This window comes from Oryx dammah, unplaced genomic scaffold, assembly GCF_014754425.2.
Source record: "Oryx dammah isolate SB20612 unplaced genomic scaffold, SCBI_Odam_1.1 HiC_scaffold_25, whole genome shotgun sequence".
NCBI classification, from domain to species: Eukaryota; Metazoa; Chordata; class Mammalia; order Artiodactyla; family Bovidae; genus Oryx; species Oryx dammah.
In genome coordinates, this window is record NW_024070209.1 from 28800500 (window position 1) to 28826425 (window position 25926).

Consider the following 25926-nt stretch of genomic DNA (forward strand, 5'->3'; position numbering starts at 1 on the left):
CGCCGGGGCCGCGCCACGCCCCCGCGGGGGTGGAACTGCGGCCGGGGGCGGGCCCGCTGCTGGCGGCGCCCGGGCCCGGGGCGGGGGTTGTGGCAGCAGCTGCAGCAGCGGCGGCGGCAACGGCGCCAGGAGCTGCTGCTGCAGAGGCGGAGGCTGCTCCTGGACGCGTCCGGGTCGCGCAGCCGGAGTCCCAGCCCGGAGGTGCCGGGCGGTGCGCTGGGTGCTGCGGCTGCTGCCCGCCTGCTGCTGCCCGGGCCCCCGCTGCCACCCGGGCCCCGGCCGCAGCTCGCGCCCCCGTCGACCCCGCCCGCGTGTGTGCCCCAGCCGGGACGCCGCCCCCGGCCGGGTCTCCACTTCTCGGCCGCACCTCCCATGACTGCGCCCGCTCGAAGATGGCTGCGAAGGGCGCGTACGGCTCCCACCTGAAGATGGAGAGCGAGCTGGAGCGCTGCCGCGCCGAGGGCCACTGGGACCGCATGCCCGAGCTGGTTCGGCAGATGCAGGCGCTAGTCATGCTGGGCGGCGGAGGCGGCCGGCGAGGCAGCCCGAGCGCCGGGTTCACCTCTCTGGACTCCGGTGAGTAAGGGAAGGGGCCGGTTCACAAGCGCGGAGCGCGCGAAAGGCGCCGCCTCCTCCAGGAAGCGGGCCCCGACTGCCTGGGGCGGGAGGTAGCTGCTTTCGGTATTACTCGTCCTTCGTTGCTGATGTTAGGAACAGCCAGGGTACTTAGGAAGGTTCTTCTGCCCCAGGAGAAAACTCACGTGCAGGGTGTTTTGGGGAAGAGAAATAAACGAGTTTTGCTCTCTGCCGTTTCCTATTTTGTGGGCTACTCCGACTACTGTGAAATGGTGGTACCAACACATATCAGCTCCGGGCGTGGGCTGGACCCCTGCGCCACCCCTTCAACCCCCATTCCGGTTCCTAAACTCTGACAGGTGAAGACTGTCTCTCTTAGCCCTCCCCTTCTTCCCCTGTCAAATTGACAGCGAAGCTCTGCACAGCCAGTACGTTTGGGGGCTTCACGAGCGCCAAGGTGGAGTGGTGAAGTGGGAAAGAGGGCTGGTTAAGCCTTAGTTTCCTCTTCTATGTTCTGGTTCAGGACGCCTCTAGCCCTGCAGTCGGTGACTTTAGCAGTAGGGCTGGTTTGGCTGGGCTGGGCTCTTGTGCCGGGGCGGGAAAGAAGCCTGATGTGTCGGTGGGGAGCACCCCGCCCCAGTCTCCAACCTCAAATCCTGTTCCTCGTACCTCCAGCTCAGCCCAGCGAGCCCTGCCTGAGCCCTCTCTGTGCTCAGCCAACTTTAGAGCCTTTGTGGAAGGAGGCAGGAAGTAAATCAATACAGATATAAAGTTTTAAGGACTGCTCAGCCCGTGGAAGGCTCTGTAAGGAGACAGAATGATAATAATATCAATAATAAGTAACTTGCTCACTCACTGTGTGCCAGTGTCTAAGCCCTGTAATCAACTCGTTAATTTCTCCAACAACCCCATGAAGCAGGTACTCTTGTTTGCCTTTTTCAGACAAGGAAACTAAGGCACAGATTACTTAAGCAACTTATCCAGCCAGTAAGTGGTGGAACCAGGTTTTGAACCCAGGTTTCTTTTTTTTATGTAATTTATTTATCGGCTGGGCAGAGTTTTCGCTGCTGCCTGTGGGTTTTCTCTAGTTGTGGAGAGCTGGGGCTACTCTCTAGTTGTGATGCACTGGCTTATTGCAGTGGCTTCTCTGGTTGTGGAGGAGGCTCTAGGCACAAGAGCTTCAGTAGTCGCAGCTCCTGGACTCTAGACCACTGGCTCAGTAGCTGTGGTGCATCGGTGGTGGTGCTCCGCGGCATGTGGAATCTTCCCGGATCAGGCATGGAACCCGTGTCCCCTGCATTGGCAGGCGGATTCTTATCCACTGTGCTGCCAGGGAAGTTCCTGAACCCAGATTTCTGAGTACATCCTTTTAACTACTTGCACCATTACCCCTCAAGGATGTATTACACAAAAACCGAGCTTGAAGACCTGACAAAAACGGATGGGAAGCAGAGGGGTGATCAGAGGGCAGTTGTGTGTTAGATTGTGGAGCTCAGAGAAAGGGGAGGCTTCAGGAAACAGCAGAACCGGTGCTGGCCTCTAATTGGTGTTGGGAAAGGCAGAGTATTGTTTCCTGGTGAGGAGGAAGGCTAGATGGACACCGAGGGAGCTAGATGGCAGGGATGGACAGCTGGTCTGAGACTCTCAGGTAGGTCTGAACGTGGCAGTGAGTTGCATTGGCCAGAGCTAAAGATGCATGTGGGAGAGACTGATGGGCCTCTGTCTTCCAGGGAAGGATTGATACATTTCAGGTTCCCTCTGCCCCCGGTGTAGGGTGATGTGGTAGGGTGGGGCTGGTGAGGGTGGAAGGGAACCTGAGCCATGCCAGGGCACTGGGGCCTGGACAGTGCGTGGGAATCTGAGTGTGGTTGACAGCACCACAGAGAAACATGCTGGGCCCACGAAACGAACCGGGGCCTCCTGGAGGCTCCACAGGGCTGTGCTTCCTAAGCCGTTCTTCAGACATCTCAAGGAGGTTGATTAATTAAGTCATTGGTATGGCAGGACAAAAGAGTTTGGGGAATCCCAAAAGCTAAGACATTAGGCTTAATAGATTCAGTATGGTTAAACTGATGTTTTAAAACTGTAGGACTTCTCAGAGCCTTTCATGTGCTCACCTGCCAGTGATATTCAAGCCCAGATTAGAGAGAGTATAAAGACACATTTCTCAAACTTACTTTGACCATATGCTATGAAGCATTATTGGGAAGCACTGGCATGGCATAGTTATAAATGGTATGTGTAGTTATACAGTGCTTCTTCTATTTGAACAAACTTTTTTGGTAAACAGCCCAGTGGGAAGGCAGGAATGATTGTCCCCACCTTAGATACCAAGGCCCAGAAAGGTCACATAATGAGTAGTATGTGGCAGAGAATGTGTACCCAAACATGAGTCTCACCCACCAAGTCTACTAGGGACAGTGTGAAGCCTGGCTGGGCTTCACGGTGAGTACTGGCCAGCCCAAAGAGGGAGGCTGGGGGCAGTGGGGTCTTTACTGCCAATTTTGAGGTTTGGTTCTATGAGTGATCTTCTCCCACTGTTAAATCTAGATACACTTCTTCCAAAATGCACACATGCACATGCACACACAGACACACACAAGGAAGGAAAACAAGTGACTTCCAAAGCCCATGTGTAGGGCGTTTTTGGATTGTCTGCTGTTTTGGTTGTTTCTCCACTGAGTTCCTTGATCACTGGAAGGACTAGCAGCCTGTTTTTTTGAGGAGGTGTTGGGACTGACCCCGCCCCTCCACAACCCAAAAGGGAGATTCTTAAAAGTCCCACCTGGTCGATTAGATTGTTACAGTCAAGGACCAGAAGCATCAACATAATGACATAATTTGGGAGACCGGAGGAAGCTGAACCCCGGCCGAACCCTGCTTTACAGACTGAGGCCCCACTGTATCTGTGGGGTTTCCTCCGGAAACAAAGAATAGCTCCCAGAGCCTCGGTTTCACTCCAGGCAGCAGGAAGGGAAGACCCAGCTGGAGGGGGGCCCTCTTTCTGGTCAGAGATGAAGGAGTGAAGGATCAGGAGATGCTCCCCCAAAAGGGGCCCTTATACCCCCCTTTCCTGTCTGGGGAGATTGCTCCCCACCAGCTGCCCAGGGGGAAAGGTGTTGTTACTGTTCGTACATTTTCTTTCAAACATATCCGGTTTAGATTTGGTCAGGATACAGCAGGGGAACCCCAGAGTGTGGCTGACTGTAATGGGGTTTGTTCATGTAGAAACAAAGGACCCATCCAAGTGGTTAAAAAAAAAGAAAAAAAAAAAACCTTATTTTGAAAAATTTTTTAAACATCAAAAAAGTAGAAAAATGAATCTCATATATCCATCAACCAGTGTCAGTAATCACAAACTCATGAATAGTCTTGTTTGAGCTATACCCTGGCCCATTTATCCCCCACATTGCTATTTCAGTATTTATTTATTAAACAAGAATTCTTTTGAAAAATAAAACTACCATATTATTATTCCAGCCCCCCTTCATCTAATGCTTAACATTACAGTTCATTTGCTAGAATCAGGATCCAAATAAGGCCACACATTGCGTTTGCTTAATGGATTGATCTAAGACATTTTATTATGAAAATTTCAAACATACAAATTTGAAAGAATTTTGCAGTAGACACCTATATTGCCGCCACCTAAATTCTGATATTCTCTTACTGTACTGTCTTTAATCACTTCTGCCACACTCTCCATTCAGCTTGAGTCTCTTAATCTGTAGTTATCCCCCCTTTAAATTAGTGATTAAAAAAACCTGGCGATTGTTCTGAGTTTTTTTTTTCAGTTGAAGCTAGAGGGAGTGTGTTTGAGGCAGGTGGCCTGTCACGAGTTATGCCCTCTTCCTCCTCTTGCTGTGGTTGGAAGGTCCCACCCTTTGCAGTTCTGTGAATTGAGCAGTTGCAGAGACCACTGTGTCCCCTTTTGACCAGGAGGGAAGGGACTGATCTGAGCACCTGTCCTGCTGGCTGGACCCAGCTTTCCTGACTGAACTGACAAGTGGAAGAGAAGGGAGCTCTGCCCTGAAAGTATGGGTTCTGGGGAGGAGGCTGGTATCCTTGAAGTGGGTCCCTATAACCTGTCACCCATTGAGAGGCCTGGAGAGGGGCAAGAATGGAAAGGAAGTTGGCCCCAGAGGCCTCCAAAACAAGGTAGGAAGACTCGGGGGCAGCTAAGTTAGGGGCTTCCTTTGTGCCTCTGCTAAGGCAGAAGGCTGGGCTGGGCTGACAGAATCAAGAGCCAGGCTGTCAGAGTCTGTGGCACTGTCTGTGAGAACGGCCTTTCTAATGCCCTGGGAAGGGAGAAGCTGGAACACTTAACCTGAGCTGGGATAGGGAGTAGATGTGAGACGCTAAAATGATAAAGAGCAATTTGTTTTACCTTTGAGAAGGATAGGAAAGCCTCAGTCTACCTCTATCCCTATTTAACAACTGAAAACCTAGAATAGCCTTCAGTTCCATAGACTGACCTCTTGAGGACAGTGGGATGGAAAATGTGGAGCAGGGAGGAGAGTCGGACAAGGAAGAAAAGAAAGTAAATCCCAACATCCACTTTGAGTGTCTGCTAAGTGGAAAAACAGAGACTGAGTGGGGAGTGAAGAGGGAGGGCAAAGAGTTCTGGAGAAGGACCCGGAGCGTTAACTTACAAAATAGTCTGTAACTCACAAGTGTGTAACAATGAGAACTGTTCTTACTCCTGACCTTGGAATTAGCTTTTAACCTACTGTTTACAGCTCCTTAGACTGTTCTTCATTTCCAGACTATCAGAGGCTCTGCTCTGCATGGGATGTGGGGAAGACAGACTGTTCTTTGGCTGCGTTACGTTATGGTGGGTTGTGACCATAACAGTATTGCATCTCTGTTGTCACCTATAAAATGAGTATAATTTCTACCTTTCAGAGCTGTGCAGATTAAATGATACTAAATGATAAAGTACCTGATACTCGGTACGTGTGTGCGTCCTTAGTTGTGTCCGACTCTTTGCAACCCCATGGACTGTAACCCATCAGGCTCGTCTGTCCATGGGATTTTCCAGGCAAGAATACTGGAGTGGGTTGCCATGCCCTCCTCCAGGGGATCTTCCTGACTAGGGATCAAACCCGCATCTCCTGAGTCTCCTTCATTGGCATTCTTTACTGCTGAGAGGCCAGGTATTCAATGAGCCCTCAGCAAACGTCAGCCCTCCTTTGACAGTAAAAGGCACTCTTGTGTTTTAGAGTAGTGCTTCTCAAGCTATCTGTGCTGAAGGCTCAGTTTTATGTTCTGGATTTGGGGTTTTGTGTGTTTTTTTTAGATCCTCAATCTGTTGTGCTCTGATACTTTCTTAAAATACATAAACTGATACCCACTCACCCCCAGTTTTTTAGTATTTGATTCAGCAATTATTCTGTTACATGATTATCAGTGTTTCTAAACATACTTTATAAATTTCTGCACTCACCTGCAGGGCTGGGTCACAAACATGCACAGACCTGCCCCAGCCCATGGACCACACTTTGAGCAGGATGTGTTTCGAGGACAGTTCCATTATTTTGAGGAGAGGTAATCACTGCAGATGGTGATTGCAGCCACGAAATTAAAAGACGCTTACTCCTTGGAAGGAAAGTTATGACCAACCTAGATAGCATATTCAAAAGCAGAGACATTACTTTGCCAACAAAGGTCTGTCTAGTCAAGGCTATGGTTTTTCCTGTGGTCATGTATGGATGTGAGAGTTGGACTGTGAAGAAAGCTGAGCACCGAAGAATTGATGCTTTTGAACTGTGGTGTTGGAGAAGACTCTTGAGAGTCCCTTGGACTGCAAGGAGATCCAACCAGTCCATCCTAAAGGAGATCAGTCCTGGGTGTTCTTTGGAAGGACGGATGCTAAAGCTGAAATTCCAGTACTTTGGCCCCCTCATGCGAAGAGCTGACTCATTGGAAAAGACTCTGATGCTGGGAGGGATTGGGGGCAGGAGGAGAAGGGGATGACAGAGGATGAGATGGCTGGATGGCATCACCGACTCAATGTACATGAGTTTGAGTAAACTCTGGGAGTTGGTGATGGACAGGGAGGCCTGGCGTACTGAAATTCATGGGGTCGCAAAGAGTCAGACCCAACTAAGAAACTGAACTGAACTGCTGGGCCCTGGAGAGTATTTCAAGATTGAGGTTTGCCTGGAAGGACTTGGTTTCTTGTGGCATGAAAGGAAAGGAGCCAGGGAGCTCCAGGGAGCTCTGGGCTGGGCAGTTGAGTGACTGAGGCAGGACCTGGTGGTCCAGCGGCTGGGCTGCAGACCTGGGGCGGGAGCTGTGTGCGCAGGCGCGCCTGGCAGTAGAGGGGCGGGACCAGCGCAGGAGGCGGAGCCTGGGGAGGGTTTCCGGTTCTCAGGAAAATTGCGAGCGCACTCAGTCGCTCGGTCTTCTCCAGGTCTTTGTGACCCCATGGACTGTAGCCCTCCAGGCTCCTCTGTCCATGGAATTCTCCAGGCAAGAACGCTGGGGTGGGTTGCTGTTTCCTCCCGGGGAAGTAGCAGGTTCCTAACTCTGCCTTAAGTTTCACATTAGAAGGGGACATCAACTTGCCTGGTGGCCCACAGCTCAGAAATGCTGCTCAGGCACCCAATTCTAAGCAGCTCACTTCCCTTCCTGCCTGAAGATTTTGGAAACGTAGGATATTTACCTTTATTCTTGGGTTGGTTTAAATTTTATTTTTGATTGGACAATATATTCACATGGGTCAATCTTCCAGAGGTAACCAAAAGAGTGAAAAGCCTCCCTCCATTTCTGCCCCTTCCCCATAAAACAGCAGAGTTAGCAGATGTTTATGTTATTCTTTTGTGTATTTTTATGCATAAATGCACAGTGGCCCACTGTGTGTGCTCCACTTTCTGATCAGTGTATCTTGAAGTTCATTTCATAACGACCCATACAGAACTTCCTAATTTCTTTATATGGTAGTACGATGTCCCTTTGAATGAATGTATCATGCTTTATTTAATCAGACTCCTCTTTATGGACATAAAAGTTGTCTCTAGTTTTCTGCTATTATAAACAACATTGCAGGAATGGCCTTATATGTCAGTCGTTTTACACATGTTTGAGGATGTCTGTAGCCATGGGATTGCGGAGTCAATGGAATGTGCAAGGAATAATTTTAACATATGTCACCAAATTGTACTTTATAGAGGTTCCACCAACTTTTGCCGCACCAGCAATGGATGATAGTTTGAGCCATCGTTTTTGCCCGTTTCATCCAAATGTTAATTTTAGAAACCATGAGGTCGGTAGCAAAGAATGGGCTTGTAGTCTGTGGCATACTCAGAGGGTTCATGTCCTGTGGCAGTTTTCCTGGGTCTGGACTTCTGGGGTACTTTCTGTAGGGCATCTCCCTTACGGAGAAAGACTCTTACTCAGGGACAGGCAATTGTACACCCGTGGCTTTGAGCTGTGAGCAAACTGCAGTGGTCCTGAGAGTAAGGAGTGAGTGGCTTTCTGAGTAGGTCTGAGAATGCCATCCTGGCAGCAGGAAGAGCTCTAGAGGAAATGGGACTGAGCTCACCTTCCTGGAGGCATTTTGGATCCGCATGGAAGTCCCCAAGCCCCACAGCTTCCCCATGGAGGAGTGGAAAGGATCTGTTTCACTCAGCAGCTAATATTTATTGGGCGCTTGTATTCAGTGGTCCATGCTCTATTTGAGGGGACTGGACCATGAGCCAGTCACACCGAGCACAGCCACCTGAGGCTATCCCTAAATCACCGTCAACCTCAAACCCTGCAGCCTGAGCACCCGGATCCCACCTCACCCAGGTTGCCCCTGATGTAAGTAGCAGGAACGTGGTGGCCCCAAGACTGGAGTTTTCAGTGCTGTTGGGGAGACGGCAAATGAAACCAAGCAGTATAAAATCACTAGCCAAGTAGTGAGGTCTATAGACGAGCTAACGTATGTGAGAGAACTCCAGAAAGTGCCAGGTACTGAAGATGGTCAAGGATTTGCCTTGCTACACCAGTAAATCTGCTTCCCGCCTTAGCTCTGCTTGGCTGTTAGATTATCCCAGTCCCGTGCCGTGTTCAGTCACTTCGTTTGTCTCCGACTCTCTGTGACCCCATGGACTGTGACCCACCAGGCTCCTCTGTCCATGGGGTTTTTCAGGCAAGAATACTGGAGGGGTTGCCATGCCCCCCTCCAGGGGATCTTCCTGACCCAGTGATACAACCCACATCTCTTACGTCTCCTCCCTTGCAGGAGGATTCCTTACTGCTGAGCCACTGAGGAAGCCCAGGTTTTCCCAGGGTCATGTTCAAATACCTTAAAAACAGAGAAAACCAATTCTGGTTACATGGAAGTTAGGAGCACTAAACTCCTAAAATGTGTAAGCCACCATGCTTATTTTCCTCTTCAGTTGTTTGGGAAACCTTCCTTCTTGGTGTAAGAACTCATCACTGTGGAGCACAGATATGATTTTGTCATTTTAAATTCTGAAATTCCGGAATTTGTTCCAAGTCCTGGGAACTCCACCTCTTCAACCGCTACACTGCAGAAATTAAACCAAAGGGGGCAGTTTGTGCTGTGACCGTGGTAGAATGTCTGTGTTTTCTCTTCAAAGGCTGGTTAAAGTTTGTGGAATCTGTGTCTTTATTTTCTTAGACCTGGACCATTCATGTGCCTGGGGCGGGAGTGCTTGGGTGCGTACAGTCTTCACACTCGCCCTGTTAAGGGGACTGCTGCCCTTGCATACCGACTCTCACTCCTGCCCTGCTTTCCAGATGACTTGGGGAAGTTGCTCCTGGCTGAGGCCCTCCTAGAGCAGTGTTTGAAGGGGAACCATGCCATGATAAAAGACTCCATCCCTCTGCTGGAGAAGAATGAGCCGAAGATGAATGAAGCCAAAAACTACCTGAGCAGCATCCTTAACCACGGGAAGCTGCCGGTAAGCGGTTCTGCCCTTTACCCACCAAGCTGGGGGCTGCCTCTCCTCTCTCCTCCCTCCTGTCTGCTGTCCAGCCTTGCCGGGGTCATTTGGTTGCTGGAGAAGCATGTATCTCTTAAGGGTCAACCTAGTGCCATTCTGTACAGTAGCCACTAGCCACAAAGCTCATCCAAATTGAGACGTGCTGTGAGTGTAAAACACACAGTGAATTTTGAAGACAGTACAAAACAGAGAATATAAAAGATCATTAATTATTTATATTGATTATATATTCAGATGATAATATTTTGAATGTATTAAATAAAATATATTATTAAAATTATTTTCACCTGTTTTTACCTTTTTTAATGTGACTAGAAATTTTTACTAGAAAAACCTAAATTACACTTGTGGCCCAAGTTGTATATTTCTATTACACAGTGTTCGGTTGACCTACTTTGTCCCTGATCATTTGGCCTCTTCGAGGGTCTCAGGGAAATAAAACCTAGTAAGCCTACTATCTAGTTGGAAACAGGCATATATGCTGTTGTCTAGCAATGGAAGCACTCCATAACATGGCAATCCAGTTTGAGTCCACATGCATTTATTGAGCACCTACTGAATGCAAGGCATTGAGTGATATAGAGGGAGGTACAGTCTCAACTTTCTTTAGACCTTTACTGCTCAAAGCATGGTCCACGCACCTATAGTTTGGGTATTATCTGGGAGCTGTTAAGAATGCAAAATCTGGGGACATCTCTGGTGATCCAGTGGCTGACTCTGCACCCCCAGTGCAGGGGCCCAAGTTTGATCCCTGGTCGGGGAACTAGATCCCGCATGCTACAACTAAGAGTTTTCATGCTGCAATTAAAGATCCCACATGCTGCAACAAAGACCCAAAATAATCACATAAACATAAATATAAGGGAAAAATACAAAATCTGATTCAGAATCTGCATTTAAGAAAGCTCTCTCGGTGATTCTCATGCACTTTATTTAAGTTTGAGACTGTTCTCAATTCCAGTGTATACTGAGCTGTAGTAGAAGTATTGGTATGTCATTAGAGACCCAAAGAGGAAGTAATTTTTCAAGAGATATTCCAAAGTAGTATATTTCCTGACTTAAATATTTACCTCAGGGAGGCTGCAGGGCTACTGAGAAGATAGTCCTATTAAAAAATTGTTCAAGGTAGACTGTGATGCATGCCACTGGAGTAGCTTACAAGGGGAGGCAAGTCTTAGGGGGACAGTCCCTGGGGCGAGCTGGGGCAGTCAAACTCAGGCTGATGGTAGTTCTGAAATTGGACCCATTTGGGGGCTGGACCTTGAAAGGGGTCAGGATATGGACTTACACAGATAGAACAGGGCATTCTAAGCTATGGGAAGCAATGTATGATTCAAAAGTTCCTCTTAGAAGGATTTCCTTAAAGTATGTCAATTAGCAGGAGCATCAGGGAATGGCTTTAATTAGGTATAAAGGGACATTATGGCCAGAGAGTTGGGAGTGAAATACCAGGCCAGGAAGTGGGTGTTTTCTGTAAGCGGTGTGGGGAGACTGTCTTGGGAGTTTAAGGTTACTGCCTTCAGACTCCTTGACAGGGATTACTGTAGTCCTGGGAGGTTTTGTCCTGGATTAAAATAGCTGCTTGACCCTGAGCCTGTCCCCTGATCTTCCAGGCCTTCCAGTTTCTCATCTGCCCATCAAAATGGCTGAACTTGACTGGTAGGTCTCAAGTTTTTCCCATCAAGACCCTTTAAATTTTTTTCTTTCCGGTAGACTTTTTAATTGTATATTAAAATTTTCTTTTTAAAAATAAAAATGACTCAGGCTTATTGTAAGAAAAAGTTCACTAAAATTAAAAAAAAAACTGATTTGCATGATAATAGGTCCGAGTCAAGCTCTCGCCATCACTTGCTGTGAGCTCCATATGCCTTCTCTGTGTTAACAGTCACGTGTACACATGTATGGAGCTTTCTTTTCTTCTTAGTGTTATAGGGTTCTTACTTGTCAAGTTGCTCTTTTGCACCAAAAACTCACCTGATGCTATCTCCGTGCCAATACCTCATTCGTTGTATTTGCCGAATAGTGTCCACATGTATTCTTGTGAAAACTGCTTTATCGACCACATGAAATTTATTCAGTACAGATTTTACCATGCTTTATTAACCAGAGACAAAGATGGGCACTGATAACATTGATGACCAAGGCTAAAAACTCCATGGTGATCAGACAAAATAAAATATTAAAAGTAGTTTATGGGATTCTCTATCTTACCTCAAAGGCAAAGGTGTGACTGGGGTGTGATATTTCTTGGCAGCAGATGAAATCTCAGGTGGCTTCCCATGCATTCTGAGGCATTCTCATGGGGTGAGGAGGAGAGGTGGGTCTCAGGGCACCTCCTCAGGGTAGTTTGGAACCTTCTGCCCTCAGTCACCTCTGAGATCCTGGACAGCTCTGTGCTTTGGAGGTGGGTGAAAATGAGCTATTTGTCCTGACTTCGGGTGTCCAGTGAGTGCCAGGCTTTGCCCCATCTCATTGGTGCCTCACAGTAACCTTCTACAGTGGTATTTACTGTTATTCCCATTTTCCAGATGAAGAAACTGAGACCTAGGAGAGGGTAGTCACATAGCCAAGGACCGCAGCGCAGGTCTTGAACACAGCTTGTCTGACCCTGTTCCCATGTTCCCACGCTGTCTGCCATTTTCCAGTGTTGTGTCCCGAGTGCTGGAGTAGAAATTAAATAATGACTGAGAAACTGGGACTAATGTGGGTGGTGATGTTGTGGCTTCTGCTTTTAGAGATCTCATTTGGCATCTGTGAAGTATTTCCTCATCTCTTCTTCCTCTTACCTGAGTGTCCACATGAGGCCACTCTTCCCTGTTTATTGACAGAGACAGTGAGGCACAAAAAGGCTTGGTGACAGGCCTGATCCGTCCAGTTGAGGGACTATCCCCCAGACCCAGTGGCTTCTTGCAGAGCGTCCTTCCCTGGGGCCGAGGCTCTGTGGTTCCCACACTGTTGAATTGACAAGCCAGGTTCAAATTCAAAGGCGTGGGTCCCAAAGAGCATAGCCAACTTGTCATTCTGCCAGGAAAGGACATTCACAAAGCCCCCAAGCACAACAGCAGAACCATACCATTTTCTGTTACTGTCAGTCCATAAAAGAACAAACATCTTAACATCAAAACACAAAGACAGATATGCTTAAGAATTAAAGGCAGCCTTTTAACTAGCATAACTTTAACTTTATAAAACATTCACCGCATTGTCCTTAATTTTCCACCAGCTTGGTGGAAGCCCTGTTGTAAACTGTTATTGGTTCACCAGGAACCACTCCAAGCTACACCATGTCATCTCGCCCTGAAACATGTCCTGAGCTTAGCTGCCCTTTTCCTTCCTTATAGGAGAACAGAATAATAATAATAATTACTCATGGCTTGTGTTTATGTAGCTCCTTTCTAGAGGAAAGTTCAAAGCTCTTTTCTGGACTTTGTCTACTTATGCTCTTGGCTTCGCTGTGACGGGAGGTGATGGGTGGCTGTTATTATCTCACCCTCAGTGATGGGGAAATCCAGGACAGAGCAGGGAGGAAATGTGCCTCTAGGAGGTGTGTGATCTGTGGCCCTGACCCAGGGCAGAGGTGACCTACTGGGGGAGACTAGCAAATCCCCTTGAAAAATTCAGCCTTTGAGCAGGTCTACAGTCAGCAGGTCAGGCATGCAGGGGGCCCAGTGGGTCCGCTTGGTGGAGACATTGTGGGAGGTCAGCAGAAGGGAGCTCTCTGGTAGCCAGGGAGGCTTCTAGGAGGAGGTGGGCCTGAGCAAGGCCCCGAGGAAGAGTGGAGGATCTGCATAGACTGAGGGGAAGGGAAGTATGTTATAGATGGGGCTTGTGTGAGCAGCAGCAAAGGAAGAACGTGTACTGGACCAGTGAGGAAGGGGATTTGGGCTTTGCCGTGTTCCACTTCCCTTTGTTGGCTTCTGAGAGGGCAGTAGATGGTGAGGAGTGGTGGATGCTTCCCTGGGGTCATGAGTACCCAAGACTCTGATCTCCCTACAGGGGGTCAAGGGCAACACCTTCCTGTTGGTGACAGAAGCCAGGAGTGGGGACCAGGACTGCATCTCCTGGGAGCTTCGTGGACAGAACTGGTGCTCTGTGGTGGGGGTGGTGCCCAGAGCCTGGCCAAAGGGGTGGTGGGCTGGCTGAGCACAGACATGGAGGTGGAGGGCTACAAACAGCGGCCTCAGAAGGTGGGAGATTTTAGAGCAGTCTGGGCCCATGTCCAAGGCCAGGACTCTCAGGCAGGGCTGAGCAGACCTGCTCGGGTCCTGAGGGAGTTCCCAAGAGTGCGCATATGGGGCGGAGATCTGAGTGTAAGCAGGGGAAAGAAAACAGGCTTGAGTGCAGGCACTTGATTCTGATAAGAAAAGGGCGGGGGCCTCACAGACCTTCACTCCTCTGTCTTCTGGCCACGTTTGTGGCTGTTTCCGTCTCCCCACAGGGGTCCTGCTGCTGCGGGTGAGGGTTTCAGCTTCAGGCCCCTCACCTGCAGGACTCTTGCCAAGGCCTTTCACCTGGTTAAGTATTTATACATATGTGCATCTATCTATCTATCTGTGTAGATGGGGCTTCCCAGGTAGCACTAGTGGTGAAGCATCCACCTGCCAGGGCAGGAGATGTAAAAGATGCGGGTTCGATCCCTGGGTGGGGAAGAGCCCCTGGAGGAGGGCATGGCAATTCACTCCAGTATTCTTGCCTGGAGAATCCCCATGGACAGAGGAGCCTGGAGGGCTACAGTTCATAGGGTCACAAAGAGTCGGACGTGACTGCAGTGACTTAGCATGCACGCACATATATAGAGAGGACCCACAATTATATAAGCTTTGGGCCCCACAAAACTTGGCTGGGTCTCTGACTCCCTGTTCATGTTAAGAGCAAGTGCCTGAACTGAGTGCCAGTACCTGCCTTGGGTGAAGCTTCTGGGAGCTTCAGGAGAAAGGATTCAGGGCCAAGTCTGTAAGCCACTTGCAGTCTGGTTGGGGGCATAAGACACATACACACACACAACACATTTAGGGACTCGTGTGAAGCTATCACCAAGAGCCACAGTGTAGGCCAGGGACCACAGGTGTGCAGAGACGGGGAGCTGTCCATGTGTACTTGAGGGGTGGGAAGACTTCCTGGAAGAGGAGAGGTGTTCTGAGCAGAGTCTTAGGCAAACCGTTATGGCTCAGAGAGGGGTGCATTCATCCCTGGGTACCTGGTGGGGGTGGGCCAGGGGCTTTGTGGCAAGAACCCGTTGATGTGGTCCTTGTCCTTTCAGCCGCAGTATCTGTGTGAGGCCATGCTGATCCTGGGCAAGCTGCACTACGTGGAAGGCTCATATCGAGATGCCATCAGCATGTACGCACGGGCCGGCATTGACGACATGTCCATGGAGAACAAGCCCCTGTATCAGATGCGGCTGCTGGCAGAGGCCTTTGTCATTAAAGGTAGGTGTGGGCACCAGCCAGGGCTCCCCTTCACTGTGCCCAGGTCATTACACTCTGACCCCCACGGTCCTGGAGCACTGACCGGCCAGGTGGTTGCCAGGGTAACCAGCCACACCATTGGCTGACCGCAGGAATGGGTTGGATGTCAGGTCAGAAGGCTTGGGTAACCCGCCCTCGCTCTGTTGACAGATAGGAACCCAACTGTGTGTCCTTGGGCATATAGCTCTTCACCTTTCTTGGCCTCCGTTGATTTATCTGTAAGACAGGGTTGTAATAACCTGCCCTCATAGGGTTACCATGAACAAGAGGAATCAGTTGTGTAACCAGGTTGGGAAAGGCTTAAAAAATGTGCCACCTGTCGTCAGGCTGGTACCAGTATTGATGTTGGCTACAGGTCAGGTGCTTGATGGCAGAGAAACCTGGAATTGCTCAGGTATCTGCTGCTCTCCTGCTGTGAGCGGCCTAGGGGGGTGGTGCTGGGATCCTGCGATGGGCGGGTCAGAGCCACCTCCCAGGGTGTGTAGTGTTCTGGTGGGGAGCTAGGCACATGGGCTTAGTAATATAGGAATTTCATGATGGGGGTTGTGGATGCCCACATGGGGAAAGAGTGCCCTTGCACTGCAAGCTCCTTCTTCCCTGGATCCTTGAACCCTGGGGTCATAGAGCCTGAGCAGTGGCTCTTGGTGGCAGTGAGGGTCACAGGAACCTGTCTGTCCAGACCGTTGCCAGGATTCTTGGATGGTCAGTCTTCTCTTTATTCCAGCACAGACCAACCCCCAGAGTCTAGAAACACATGTGGCCCTGTGGGGATTTGGTGCCTGGTATTGGCAGAGTATTTGTCACCGTCTTTTCTATTGTAGACGGGGACATTCTGCCATCTTATATACAGGGAAACTGAGGCCCAGAGAGGGAAGGTACTGCACCCAGAGTTACCCAGAGATCTGTGGTGGAACCAGGATTGGAACCTCCACCTCCTGTTGCCTTTGGACTGTGATTCCCCACTCCCAGTCATCTGTCTCCTTTGGGTCCCAGAGGACTGACTAGTCTGAGCAGGGCATAGCCTCCTTTGAGAGCTGTTTGTCCACCCCCGAGTCCCTGGGTCCCTTTCACCATTGAGAGACTGTTAATGCCCTCCCGGGAAATTGCTGAGATTTTCACCCCAGACAGACCCAGTGCTGGGCTGTGAGAAGCAGGTGCCCGTCTTGTGGGGTCTTCTCCATTGCTCTCTTGTCCCCTTCTCTGCACCCCTGGCACAGGCTGGGGGGGTCTTGGGGGGTCGATCTTCATTTGGCATTTGGAAACCACTTCTGCCACCAATTCCCCGAACCTAACACCCTTCTGCAGGGCTCCTTTCTGGCACTTTTTCCTGTAGACCTGGCTCGGTACCTACTGCTCCCTGTCTCCCGCTTTCTACTCTTTCCAGCACGCCTCCAGCTTCTTGGGGGAACACAGGCCCGGTGGTCAGAGGTGCTGCAGGGGAGGTAAGGAGCCGGGTGTCCCTGGCGTGGGCTGCTCGATCATCTGGCTGTGCTGGCTCCCCAGCCCCTACTGACTGCACGTGGCCTTGTGCTTGCCTGCCTCCTCTCTGCCTGTCCTCTGTCCTGTTGCAGCGCCTGTACCCTGCTGCTTGGCATGCTGAGGTTCACCTGACCCTGTGTGTGCTTGAGACTGCACATGGCCTCCAGAGTGTGCATGGTGTTGGTTTTCCTGGGTTTAGGGGATCCAGCACGGTTCCCCAGCAGAGAGTAGGGAGTGGGGATGGCTCGTCATTGGTCCTGACTCCATCTGTGAGCATGGGGCTTGTGCTAGCCTGCCAGGCTGCCAGAGCAAAATGTCATTGACTCACGCTCAGTCGTGTCCGACCCTTTTGCGACCCCATGGACTGTATCCCACCAAGCTCCTCTGTCCATGGGCTTTCCTAGGCAAGAATAACTGGAGTGGGTTGCCTCTTCCTCCTCCTGGGGATCTTCCTAACCCAGGGATTGAGCTATTGTTTCTTGAGTCTCCTGCATTGCAGGCAGATTCTTTACCACTGAGCCACCTGGGAAGCCCCAACATAGACTGGGTGACTTTAATAGGAATTTGTCACAGTTCTGGAGGCTGTGAAGTCCAAGATCCATGTACCAGCAGCGTTGGTGTCTGGTGGGGGCTCAATCCTTGGGTGGTGGGTGGCTGCCTTCTCGATGTGTCCTCATGTGACCTCTCCTCCCTGTGGGCTCCTGGAGAGATCTCTTCACCTTCTTATAAAAGCTCTAATCCCATCATCAAGCCCCCACCCTCATGACCTCATCTAACCCTAGTTACCTCCAAAACCCCATTTCGGTTGGTGCTCCAATGGATGAACTTGAGGCCCACAAACATTCAGTCTGTAAGCAGAATGGTGGCGGCAGCATGCCCCAGAGTTCAGCAAACAGCAATATACCTTCATTAAACCCTCACTCCACGGCAGGCATGCCCTCCTTCAGTCTACACAGTAACCCACCGAGTAGATGTTCTGTTCATTCGTATGTTCTAGACCAGGAGTTGGAGAAGGCAATGACACCCCACTCCAATACTCTTGCCTGGAAAATCCCATGGATGGAGGAGCCTGGAAGGCTGCAATCCATGGGGTCGCTGAGGCTCAGACACGACTGAGCGACTTCACTTTCACTTTTCACTTTCATGCATTGGAGAAGGGAATGGCAACCCACTTCAGTGTTCTTGCCTGGAGAATCCCAGGGACGGTGGAGCCTGGTGGGCTGCCGTCTATGGGGTTGCACAGAGTCAGACACGACTGAAGCGACTTAGCAGCAGCAGCAGCAGCAGACCAGGAGTTACAAGCAAAGAGGTGAAGGGACCCTTGTGGCTGTCCCTGGAATTGGCAGAATCAGGATTTGAACCCAAGCAGCCCGATCCCATAAACACTCTGTGATGGTGCTGCTCAGTCCTAGACTGAAAGGAATCATGGATATCATACAGGTCAGTCCTCAGGTAACAGATGAAAAAGGCTGGCGGAAGTGAAACAACTTACCTGGACATCAGTTAGCTTGTGTGTGAACCAGAATGCCCTCCCTCCAGGCTGCCTCTTTTCAGCCTTTGTCAACAGATGTTGGGTGGCCTCCTGCGAAAGCCCGACATGCCTGCTCCCCAGTACTCTGCCTGAGCAAGCCATTACAGCCGGGCTTCTGTACCGTCTGCTCTGTGGTTCCACCTGGTCCCTTCCTGTGGGGCTGGGAGTTGGGTTCTGCAGCCCACCTGGCTGGAGAAAAGGGAACGAGGCCGTGTGTCCTAGTGGGAGGGGCCTGAGCGCCCTGCTGGAGGCTCAGTGGGGCTGCAAGTGTGGGTGTCTCAAGAGCAGGCTCCGGGTCTCTTCACTCACGAGAGACATAAAAACACACTCAGCTCACCTGCTTTCCCCTTCAGAGCAGAGGGACTTGGCAGTGTGTCCTCTGGGAGGTCACTCACCAGGACTTGACCTTGCTCTGAAGGTGGGGGACATGGCTGAGAACAGAAACTTCTTCCTGATTCTCGGGGAGGGCTTCAGACACCGTCCAGGAGCTTGAGAGAGGGGGCAGCTGAAGCAGTTGTGGGTTTCTCTTGCTTGAAGTGAAGAAGCCTTGTGTGCACATACATGTATATGGCATGGAGTGGGGGAGGGTCATATCTCCAACTCCTCTAAGGGGAAAAAAGTTATTGTCTATGTCAAATTTGATCAGAAACAATATGAAAACTACAAACTTTTCACTAAGATAGAAAAATAAAACAGCTTCACTTCCCTGTCTGAATGAACTGTTCCCCAACATCACACCTGGGATCTGGCTGACCTGATCCTGCCAGGACCGGAGGACTGGATTTTAGGACCTCACATGGGCCCCCAGGATGTAGGCTGGGCTCTGTCAAAGCCTCTGGCTTTAAGGAAGGACGGTCTCTCCCCAGGTCCTCCAGCTCCTCCTGGCTGCCAAGTTGATGGGTCTGCCACACAGAAATAGGCCTATCTTGTGGCCAGCTGCTCCCAAGTCCCCTGCTGGCCCCGGATGGAGCTGAGGGCCCTGTCCCTGCCTGTCGCAGTCCCCGAGTTGGTCCCTCCTCCCCTAGTCTTCCAAGCTTCTCTGGTTATGACTTTGTGGTATACCCAGAAACGTGAGGCGTGGGCCCTCCCGCGCTGGACCCTGAGAGTATGATGGGGGCAGGGCATGGGGCTGCACAGTTCATGCACCACCCAGGACCTTATTGGAAGTGTAGACTCAGGCCCCACACCAGATGTACTGAATCAGAACCTGCATTTTTCACAGCATCCCCAGGTAATGTGTATACACCTTACAGTTTGAGAAACAATGCCCTGGAACTCTGGTTTAATAAACATTTGTTGGCTGGTGGATTGACCTTCAGCTCATCTCTAGAATGGAAGGGAGTTTTTATGCTCACTCTTTGGATGCAGAAACTGAGGCTTGTCCACAGTTGTGCAGCCTATGAGTAGCAGAGCTTGGACTGGTGGCCGGTGGTTGTCTCCCAAGCTCCCATGGCTGACTAATATTCTGTCATATTAATATGTGTGTTCTGCGTCTTCCTTATCCGTTCATCTGTGATGGGCATTTAGGTTGTCTCCATGTCCTGGCTATTGTGAACAGTGCTGCTGTGAACACAGAGGTGCATGAATAGACACCTCCTTTTGATCCCATTCTGGTTGGTTTGGGGGAAACATCTTCCATTTACTTTGCATTAAAGATGATCTAGAAGAATTTGGTGTCGAGGCTCTTCTCAGAAGACCTGTCCTCAGTACTGCCCATCTTCGCAGAGCCCTGCTGGTTTGATTCTGTGTGCTCTTGGCTGTCGGCTTGTCTTCCTACGAAACTTGAAGCCCATTGAGGATAGAGGGTCCTTTCTTCAACATTCCTAGCCTTCTCTCCCTCTTCTCCCTTCCCTTCCCGGACCACATGTTTCTGATAAATGAGGTCACTCCTGGTGCTCAACATGATCTAGAAAGTTCTGTCCCTTCACCTTTTCTTGGGCCACTGTCCTCGCCAACCAACCCCATTTTTGTTCCTCTACATGTAGGTAGCGCCAACACTTTCTTCCAGACACAGTTCAGGTGCCTCTTTCTCCAGGAGATCCCCCTGATTGTAGCTGCAGACTACAGCATTCTCTCCCTCTGTCAAGCTCATTTGGACCTTGGCCCAGTCTCCCCAGTTAGAGGTCAGTTTGCTTCTCCTGCCAGGGGTCTGGGGTCTTGTCATTGTACCCCTGGCCCAGCTCCCACTGGAGAGAGTAAAATTTGCCAGCAGTTGAGTCAGCAAGTGCCTGCTGGGGGTGCCATGATGGACAACTCGGTTCCCTCCTCTCAGAGGAGTGGCAGGTAGGTGAGCAAAGCCTGCTGCTGGTGTGCTGTGCCCGGGGAGAAGCAGCCACTCTGGAGGAGGCCCACAGCATGCAGTGGCCATCCCAGCACTGGTGAGTCATAAGCCACCTAGTGCCACTCTTTCCGGCCCTGCTTGTGCATCAGCAGGCTGTAGTGTCAGTGAAGTCCACCATTTGGGAAAAGCAGGAAACGGGAACACCCAGTGGTGGCTGGTCTGTAATCCCATGGCCTGCTGGGCAAGATGCCAGACTTGCTGCCTGGCCGTGGTGTCCTGGCCATGTGGCTGCCCCCAGTTCTGTGGGCTGCTCTGCCTTGACATCTTGGTGGGGGTGAGAGGGTCGGTCTTTGAATCCCCTTGGGGGCTACAGCTCCTCAGCTCCAAGTAGGAGAATCACTGATGCCCAGGGAGAACTTGTTTGACCCACTCTGTTGCAGAGAGGGAAGTGAGTGAGACCTAGCAAGTTGGGGGGCCTTTCCAGGTGAGCTGGCACGTGAGGCTGAACTTTAGGATGGATTAGCTGCAGATGGATGGAAGAGGTGCCTTCTAGGTAAAGGAAAAATCCAGAGGGAGGCCCTGGGGAAATGGAAGTGACTTATTTGGAGCAGGGTATAGTCATACCTTTCTGGAACTAAGAGAGTGTGTGGGAGGGACTGGGAAATGAGGGGGCATCGAGAACCTGGCAGGAAGGCTTGTGGTATCCCTTTTGCTGGTGTTCCAGAACTTTGGCCCTAGGTGGCCATACCATGAGGTGTGGCAGAGCCTGTTTCCCATAAAATTGGGCTCGTCTGTTGGCCAGCACCCTGTCTGGGTCCATCTGGAGTAGTCTAGGCAAAGCCATTGTGGATCCACGTAACGAACTGTCCTCTTTTCTGTTGATCTGAGTTCTAAGGGTATCCCCAGTTCTCATGGACACACATGATGCTTCAAGGCCTGTTCTTTTGACATCTTGAGCCTTACCCAGTTCAGCCCCGAAAGGCCCAGGGTCGCTGTCCACCTCTCAGCAGTTCTTTGGCAAATGGCTTCCTTCTCTCCTCCAGCCTGTGTTGCTTCCTGTTCTCTGGCCCTTGCGGCAATGACACCCCATTTCTGTGGCCATGTGTCCTGCCCGAAACCCTACAGCCGTAGTCACTGCTGCCTCGTTTTGGGCTTGTGGGCCCCTTGAAAGCCAGAGGTGCCTTTGCTTTAGCCAAGCCAATCCCTTTGCCTCTTGCCCGCAGTCCAGCACCAGGGAGGCTACTCTGGGAGGTTTATCTGCTGGTCAGCTAATAAAAGGATGACCTGGCCATGGAGGGAGATAGCCCTGGTTCACCCAAAATACTGCAGTATGATGCTGAATTGTGAAAGTGCTGTGAAAATTTTAAAGTAAAAATGTATAAAACATTAAGTAGCTGTGAGAATTATCTTTTCCTCACTCCTCAAGATTTTTTTTTCTGTTCATTCAGTCTCTGAAACCGCCAGCTCTTCTACTCTCTCCTGGGATTTTATGGCTGTGTGTGTGTGTGTGTGTGTGTGTGTGTGTAAGTTCAAGCTTATGCACACATGTCCTTTTTTTAAAAAGTAACCATTTCTGTGTGCATGCTCAATCACTCAGTAGGGTTCCCAAAGACTGTAGCCTGCTCCGCTTCTCAATCCATGGGATTTTTTTCCAGGCAAGAAAACTTTGAAAATATGAAAGAACACCAGGCAGCTCCTGGGGCGGGATATGGTGGGGATATTTGGTTTGGGGGGTTTTTTTAGTCCTGGTATGGCAGGAATTAGCTGTTTATTTTGGCTTCCTTCTTCAAGGGGCGTGGGCCATCTGCCTTGTGGGAAACGGGTCAGCCCTGGCCCCAGACTGTGAGCCCTGGAGGGAGAGGCTGGCCTGCAGATGGAGACGAATGAGCAGTCTGGGCGTCTTGCTAGTGTGTTCATTGTGTGCTCACCAAGCCTTTACTGAGGTCCTGCCTGGGTTGAGAGATACAAAACAGGGCAGGAAGGTGGGCGGACTCACCGAAGGGAGACCGTGGAGCTGGAAGTGAAGGAGTTGGTGTGGTCTCCCTGCATCAGCTCCTGGTGGCCCATTCCTCCATCGTTGGAGGCCACCCCCAAGAGTAGTTGGTGGGGGTGTGAAATGTGGACAGGGGACAGAGGGGTACATTTGAGAAACCAGCACTGACACCGTGGCCCAGCTGTGCCAGGGTAGAAGCTGTCATTCAGCCGTTAGATACACATGTGAAAGGCAGGCCCCCATGGGTGGCCAGAAGCCTGAGATTTGGGAACCGCTGGTGGGTCATGTAAGTAAGGAAAGACGTGCGGAGTCTGGGCTGAGAGGACGGATGGTGTTGAAGCCGGAAGACCTGGGTCTGGCTGGCACTTAGAGTGGAGAGGTGTTGGAGGGAATCTCTTCTCCCTGAGTTAGATTTCCTGTTTGTCATTCTAGGGAAGAGCTAAACCCCTACCTAAGAGATCATTTTGAGCATTACTTGAAATGTTTTCTGAGAGTACATGCTCTGTTCTTCAGAATATCATCAGATTTAATGTTCACAGCCAACCTATGAAGTGGACACTGTTAGCGACCTTATTTTGTGTTTGGGGAAACTGAGACTTAGATCTCTGTAAATATTTTGGGGTATATTCTTCCAGTCTTTTTTCCCTGTAGGTTTATATTTTAAAGAAAAATAAGTTCATACATTCATGTGTTTTGTAACTTGTTTTTTGAAGTTAATATTTTATAAACTAGTGTCTAGTATATTTACATTAAAGTAGCATCATAGCATTTCATTGCAAGAATCTATTGCAGTTTAGCCAACTTATCTCCTGTTATTGAACCTGTAGGTTAAGTCTCTCTCTCTCTTTTTTTTTTTTTCCATTATAACAATGCTGTACTGGATATACTTAAAGCTAAATTTATGATTTTTTTGCATACATTATTTTTTAAGGATAAATTTCTAGAAGTAGAGTGAAGTCAAAGTATATGCACTTTTCAGAGACTGATACAAGTCAAATTGGCTGCTCTTCTTTTCTTAAATTTTTTCAATTGGTAAAATATAAAATTTAGCATCTTAACCATTAACAATCTTTCTGCTGCAGTAAAATACACATAAAATTTATTATCTTAACCATTTTTAAGTGTACAGTTCAGTAGTGTGAAGTACATTCATGTTGTTGTGCAACCAATCTCCAGAACACTTTATCTTGCAAAATTGAAACTCTGCGTCCAGTAAACAGCTTTCCATTCGCCTCCCCCGGCCCCTTGCAGTCCCCATTCTACTTTCCGTCCTTGATTTGACTACTGTAGGTGCCCTGTAGAAGTGGAATCAAACAGACTTTGTCTTCTGTGACTGGCTTATTTCACTTAGCATAATATCCCTAAGGTTCATCTGTGTTGTTGCATATGACAGGATCTCCTTGTCTTAAGGCTGAATAATAACCCACTGTATATGTATCTTACATTTTCTTTATCTATCCATCAATAGACACTTGGGTTGCTTCTGCCTTTTTGCTATTGTGAATACTGTTGCTATGATCATAAGTGTACAATATCGCTTCTAGACCTTTTTTTCAATTCTTTTGTGTATATACCCAGAAGTAAAGTTGCTGGGTCATATGGTAATTCTGTTTTTAATCTTCTGAGGAATGAGCGAGCTGTACCATCTTGTATTCCCACAGTTGTCTGCTGTTGAGTGTGATTTGTGAGAGCTCTTCCCAGCCTGGCCTTGAGGCTTCCTCTCTGAGGGCTGGAGCAGTCCCTGGCATGTCTTCATGTCTCCCATCCTCCGCCTCCATGGGGTGTGCCCTTCTTGCGTGCCCTGTACTCTTTGACCAGCTGGGTAGGCAGGAAGGAGGGCTCCACATATCTGGAAAGTTCCACTACAGAAAGCGTCGCGTTCTCCATCTCCACATCCAGAACCCCAGGCTCCAGGGGTGGGGCTTCTTGGAAGAACTGCTGTCCAGGATGGGGTGAGTCACTCAGACTGATGAGGCCAGGGCCAGCCTGTGTGTTGAGCCCAGGGCTGTGCCAGGGTCAGTTTGCCTCCAAACGGAAAGTTTGGAGTTCATGAGAAAGCAAGGGTTCTTCTTGAAAGAGGAACTCCCCTTTCTCATAGGACAGGGTGTTTTCACAGAAAGACCCCTCTGCTAGTGGAAATTCAGGAGATAGTACCCAGTGCTTCCTGGTAGCCCCTGGCTTCTTGACACTGACACGGCTGGGATCCACTGGGATCTGTTGGGGGCAGGCTCAGGAGCAGCCTGTCTCCGTCTTGGACCTAATGTGGTCTCACACACAGGGCAGAGGGTGAAGAAACTCGAGGCCTGGAGTCCCTGGTATATTTCCCATTAGATAATCATAGACAGGAAAATGGACCTTTATATGAATCAAAGAGCAAATATAAGGCAAAGAAGCCTTTTTTTATGGACAGAACTCAGTAATTGGACCATGACTCTCACTAGGAGGAGCTCCAGGAAGCTTTTTGGTTTTCTGTATGTTGGAAATTATTTCATACACCACCACTTCAATGACTATATCCCCTCTAATTTGATCTTCATTAGTTCCCTAGAGTCATTGCTTCCTTTAAAAGAGGAATATTTTTATTGTTTTTAGATATATTTTTATACAGTTCCTAGGTCTTGAGTGTGTAATCTGACGAATTTGGCAAATGTAGATACCCATCTAACCAACAGCCCAATAAAGACAAAGAACATTTCCATCACCCCATAAAATTCCCTCAGGTCCTTTGCCTATTGGTCCCTTCCCCAATCCCACCCCAGGCAATGATTGCTTCTTTTCTATTAATACAGGTATTAATTTTGCTCTTGTTTAGAATGACATATAGCTGAAATCATAGAGCCTGTAGTTTTTGATATCAGGCTTCTTCTGCACAATTATAAGTTCTGAGAGATTCATCTGTGTTGTTTATTTCTGAGTAGTATTCCATTGTATAAATATACTACGGTTTATTTATAAATTCAGCATGAACTGTTTTTTAGAGAGGGAGAAGCTTCACCAGGCTCTGCACTCTGCCTGAGTGAACGTGCACATTCCTCTACGCATCCTTCCATTCCATGAACCCCAGGTCTTGCTCTCGCTGCGTGCAAAGATCAACCCGAAATAGGCAGACAGGAAAGTTACAGTGTAGGGGAAGGGCACACGCAGAGGAGACGCAGCTAAAACGTTCTGCTGGTTCTGGAGTCGAGAGACTTCCGAAGCCTTCAGGGAAGAGGTGGTTTCGCTGTGAGCTTCCAAGGAGGATGGATTTAGAATTCTCCAAGAAGCACAGTGGAGAGGCCCCTGCTAGGAGCTGAAGGAACGGATGAAGCGCAGGGAAGGTGGCGGCCCCACAGACAGATGCTTTGTTGCGGCCAGCCCACCGGGGTCTTGGAACTGGCAGCCTGAACCTGCCAGGCAGCTGACATCACCCATCCCAGTTCTGGGCCCAGAGGTAGGGCAGTAGGGAACCCAACCAGTGGCATATCTCTGGCCCGGGGCGGGGAGGGCGGGCGCAGGATGTGTGGAAGCAGACCCTCTCTGTGTCTTCTGGAGTTGGCTGTGCCCTCCAGCCATCTGCGCTTGGCTTCCAGGCTAGGTGTGAAAAGTTTCTGTGTCCTGCCGTCCTTCAGGGAGCATTGGCCATGGGTCTCGAGAGAAGAGGC

The 25926-nt window shown here is 49.7% G+C and overlaps 1 protein-coding gene across 3 annotated transcripts in view; it reads left to right on the forward strand.

The window, feature by feature from the left end:
- The first annotated feature begins 87 nt into the window (after window positions 1–87).
- TTC7A (tetratricopeptide repeat domain 7A) overlaps window positions 88–25926 on the forward strand; it is a 116330-nt gene continuing 90491 nt past the window's right edge. Inside the window, exons 1-3 of one of the 3 annotated variants that reach the window (XM_040224739.1) lie at window positions 88–576; window positions 9328–9491; window positions 14794–14962. In XM_040224739.1, the coding sequence (XP_040080673.1) occupies window positions 393–576; window positions 9328–9491; window positions 14794–14962 (517 nt within the window). In that variant the 5' untranslated portion in view covers window positions 88–392. Of the gene's footprint in view, window positions 577–9327; window positions 9492–14793; window positions 14963–15734; window positions 16444–25347; window positions 25716–25926 lie in introns of those variants that run through there. The other 2 variants (XM_040224742.1, XM_040224741.1) reach the window with 2 other exon arrangements.